Below are 5,000 nucleotides of genomic sequence, written 5' to 3' on the forward strand. Positions count from 1 at the left end.
ACACACACACACACACACACACACACACACACACACACACACATATATATACACACACATCTATCTCTATCTCTATCTCTATCTCTCTCTATATATATATATGTATATATATATATATATATATATATATATATATATAACAGATATTCGGATGGCAGTTCTGATTTTTGCCTCTGGTGGACCACCCAAGATAATCGGTCTGGCCACCCGTGTGGGAATTTTTTGCGCGCCATCGAGAAGAGAAGGGAAAGAAAGAGAGGAAGAGCGAGGGAGCGTGTAAGACAAAGAGAGAGAAAGGGAGAAGAAGAGGAAGAGGAAAAGGGAGAAGTAGAGGGAGAGGGAAAGGGATAAAGAAAAGGAGTGGGGAGAGGGAGAGGGAGAGGGTAGATGGTAGAGGGAGAGGGAGATTAAAGCGATAGATATATAAATAGACATATATATGTATACACACACACACATATATATAGAGAGAGATATATAGGTAGATAGATATATGTGTATGTACACACACACACACACACAAACACACACACACACAACAACAACACACACACACACACACACACACACACACACACACACACACACACACACACACACATATATATATATATATATATATATATACACATAAATATATATATATATATATATATATATATATATGTGTGTGTGTGTGTGTGTGTGTGTGTGTGTGTGTGTGTGCGTGTTTTCATTCTTATTCCTTTTCCTCTTACTCTACTTTTTCTTCCACGTACTTTCTTCCTCGCCTATTTCGCACCTTCCGTATGATCTATCTCTCTCCCCTCCCCCGCTTTGCCTGAAACGCCACAGGTGGTGGAAGGTAGATTATGGCCTCAGGTGTTCTTGGCTGACTCTGAAAGAAGTGCTTATGTTTATTTCATCTGTTGGCGGACGTGAAGATGAAGAGCAGAGTACAACTGCTAATTGGGAGGAATGGAGAGCAGATATCAGGAAGGTCTGGGAGATGGTGTGGCTGAAAAAAGGTTGAGAGGAAGGGATAACGGGGGAGAGACATACTGACAATAAAGCAGAAAGAGACAGCAAAAGAGCAGAAACGGTAGAAGCAGACTAATAGTTTGCCAAATGAATAGCTTAAAGGTAAGGTGAACGGAAGTGAGGAGAGAGTGGAAACGTTTACAATAAATTAATATAAACGATCCAAATTGTTGTACAAGTTATTTCACGAGAATCAGTTGCCAGGTAGCAACAAACTAAGCATTCCTATTACCAGATGCTTCTTACTAAACGTGTTTTAATTATCTAGTCGCCACACATGCATCATAATGGTCGAAGCCTCCTCCTAAGTTTCATATAGGCACCTTGCTTTCGAAGGCAGTTTTCCCGCTCGATCGAATGCGTTTTCCTCCCTCTGCGTCGCTCTATACGAGAACGCATTAGCACGTAGACGAGGTTCGGCTACTCGAGATGAGATGCAAGAAATGGCGAAAGCTTTGCTGCTATGCAAGAAATAAGTGGTTATTATAATTGAGTGACATATTTCAAAGGTCGAGTTAGGGAACATGACATGATTTTGGGGGCCATGGCTGGCTACCGCGGAGACCAATTCAGTGTATGTTTTAGCAAGCAAATGAGAGAGAAATGGGGAGGCGCCATGAAAGTGTTTTTTTCCGTAAGAAGGAAGTTAAAAGGTCTGAAAAACTGAAATATACGAATACATATCATATGTTAATCATTTGCGAAGAGTCAACCCGTAAAATTCATGCGATTGTCTATATATAGTAGGCCAAAGCACTTCAAGAGGTCCGTTCGGGGAAGAGAGTTGTGTCACAATATACGGTGCCAGATATAATTGTCATCGGTGACGCATATAAAGTGAAATATACTCTGATTTACTAAACGTGAGGTGTGTATATCAGAGTGGCTGTGAATATTAAAACATCTTTAAATCTCTCTCTCTCTCTCTCTCTCTCTCTCTCTCTCTCTCTCTCTCTCTCTCTCTCTCTCTCTCTCTCTCTCTCTCTCTCTCTCTCTCTCATGCTCGCTCGCTTGCTTTCTTTGTGTGCGTGCATGTGTTGTATATATATATTCAGCATATCAATACAACCCATCTAGAAATGACATAACAAGACGGTTATTTGTCTCTTCCACAGAAATGGAGTAACTGAGTAGCCGTCTGACTGCCACCCCCCCTCCCAACCAACGCCACTGAGACGTCGCACTCCACTTCGACAGAAAACTAGGCATCCTCTCAAGGGGGAAGGTTGGGATGTTCAAAGCACCATAATGATGATTATTAAGGTTGAAAATGTTATCAGTGCGTAGAGAAGCAGAAAGGTCTTGTAGCAGTACGAAAGGTTCCATACACGATCGTAAAGTTAAGCAGCTTTGGTAATATCCGAATCCAATACTGTGTGTCTTGACTTTAAATAGTATCAGTTTTTAGTCTTTATGGAAGGTACAATTCATATTGGTAAACAACTTCAGCAGATCGCGACGCTGTTCCATAAGCAAACAGCAAAATCGATAATCCTAGGATAGTCATCATAGCTGTATTAGTAATGTTTTAGTATTAATCATAGCAGAAAAAGAAAAGCGTATTATACGAGATATCAGAGCGGTAATAGTCTTGCACTATGATAAATGGCTGTGAAGTGACGGTGACTGTGAAGTAGCTGGATAACAGGCGTCGCGAGGCAAGAGTCCAAGAAGTAACTTCTGTTATTCCCTGTGACATTCATTCTGAACGGAGGGAGGTGTCGCTGGAAAGCACGGCAAAGAAGTACAAGTTACCACGTTGGGGTGAACACTCTTATGGCGGTACGTATTGCTGGATGATCTCTGTATAGCAAGGAGAAGTAAACCACTGTGAATGCTCATCTCGTTCTGGCTAAAAAAAAATGTAATCACTGTGGGAACAAAACAATTTCATATAAAACTATCATTACTATGAAGGGATGTACAACAAGGATTAACAAAATATGTGGGTCTTTGGTGTGTGATTGCACACATACATATGATGAAGAATTACGTACAGAGCTCTATAACTGTTCTCAGCCGATTTCCATTTAAGAGTAGAGGCTTAGAACAAGGTAACCCAGTTTTTCTCGAGTATTGGCAAAGCATCCAAGTACAATAGCGTCCCCTTAAAAGTTTTCCGTTTTCTATAACAGTAAACATTGACCGAGGGAACGCTTAGTAAACGCTCAGAGGGAAGAGGGAGAGGAAGAGGCACAAACCAACGCTAATTTCTTTGCCTGCACGCGTAAGTACGCATACTGTTAAATGTATTTAGCCACAGACGAAAAAAATGCAACCATCCGGATCTATATGGTCTGCCATTTTTAAGGTAAGCTGAGGAAAAGAAACAGCAGACGAGACCAAAAGTAGTTTGTTGACATCTAATGCCGATCGTGTCTGCGTTGCCGGATGCACCGCTTCATTACTTTTTGGCAGTTAGACGCCAATTTTATGAAATATCCTCACAGTTGATGCGATGCGCAATGTGAGTGCACAATAATTTACGTTCTTTTCTATGGGAGGTGAGATTAACCGAAGTGTAAATAAATTTCCTGGGTATAATTAAGGAAATTCCAGAATGCGTCCATCCCCTGTGGTGTACAAAGCTTGCTTTGAATGTTAACTGATTTGTATGCTTCTTCCAGATGATAGCAGGAGATACAATTAGAACTTAGCGGATGCATTAAGTAAAGAAGGTAACCAAAGAATGTGGATTGCAGTGCATTAGAGGCCCCTTTTCTAGCATCATGAAACCCCTAACACTTAGACAATGTTTCGTGTATCTCGGTCGCTACAAAATAATGTCATCGAAGTTTGTACTGACACACAAAGGATTAAAAAAGGAGAAATTATCTTTATTTTTCTCACATAAAAAGTCCATAGAAAACCATTAAAGAACATATGCTGGTATGATTTTTAATTACAAGCAAAACACTGGAAGCTTCAAATAATATGGAAAAAGTACCTGACTATGTATTGTTTATAGACACTCTCCTCTTCACAAGGTTCTGGAAAGTTCAAATGTATTTCTCAGATTCTGTCAATATTTTTTCCATATTACCTACATTGTTCTTTGTGTGAAAATTGGAAATTGCATAAGATTTTGCATCTTATCGTATCCATTGCGAATGAGTTCTGTGTCCAAATGAAAAACATTTACTTGACTTATTGATTGAATTTTATCAACAAATCAAGATACACTGCATTTTTCTTTGATATTTTTGATCCTGTAAGGTTATTTCACAGAGGTACAGAAGGATTTAGAAAACATTCAACTCGCCGAAATCAATACCATGTTATATGATGCAGACACATTAGAAATTCTTACCATGCCGTTTCAGCGATTGTCATGATTGACTTCAGATCTTACCCAAATAGAGTGAACATGCTAAAAAGAGCAGAAACATTTTATGCACTCGTACAATAAAAAGTGTTATCAAGAAACTTATGATACGATTTGTAATTAATGAAAATATAAATCCCTATATGAGACTATGTGAAATGTATCTGAAATATATTGTCCTCTGATTAGGTGGCCAGAATGTATTAAACTGTATTAAGTTGAAGACATACACTTTGATATAAAATTTAAAGGTGTTTCAGCAGGTTCCAATAATGTACGCATAAAGGGCAAACATATATCAGAGTGTATCAAAGTGTTAGCAGGTTTGGGAATCTTTCTAAAAAAGGCCTGTTTCATTGATGTTGGTTTGGTAAGTGCCCAGAATAACACCATGTTAAGGTACAAAATATAAGGAATACTCCCTTTTAAAGAAGCAGCCATTTCTACATGATTTGATATAATTATTTAGTTTTACACAGATATCCAACCTTGCAATTATCTTCCTTGTTTCAATTATGCACATTGTAAAATGGATGAATTTGTTGTTTTCCATTGCAAATGATAGATATTTGGTAACTTATAAAGTTATTTCGTTATTGGGGCCCCCTAACACCCCCACCTGGTGGCTGTGTACTTATTCTTCGCACGGCAATTG

The 5,000-nt window shown here is 38.9% G+C and overlaps 1 protein-coding gene across 4 annotated transcripts in view; it reads left to right on the top strand.

Moving 5' to 3' along the window:
• The first annotated feature begins 2,212 nt into the window (after positions 1–2,212).
• Positions 2,213–5,000, top strand: part of LOC125042536 (zinc finger protein 385D-like) — a 27,761-nt gene continuing 24,973 nt past the window's right edge. For 2 of the 4 annotated variants that reach the window (XM_047638212.1, XM_047638214.1), the window contains exon 1: positions 3,156–3,247. Coding sequence is in view for 1 of the 4 variants with exons in the window: in XM_047638211.1 (XP_047494167.1) it covers positions 2,797–2,802 (6 nt within the window). In the remaining 3 variants the exon portion in view is untranslated. Of the gene's footprint in view, positions 2,803–3,155; positions 3,248–5,000 lie in introns of those variants that run through there. The other 2 variants (XM_047638211.1, XM_047638213.1) reach the window with 2 other exon arrangements.

This window comes from Penaeus chinensis, chromosome 32 (assembly GCF_019202785.1).
Source record: "Penaeus chinensis breed Huanghai No. 1 chromosome 32, ASM1920278v2, whole genome shotgun sequence".
NCBI classification, from domain to species: domain Eukaryota; kingdom Metazoa; phylum Arthropoda; class Malacostraca; order Decapoda; family Penaeidae; genus Penaeus; species Penaeus chinensis.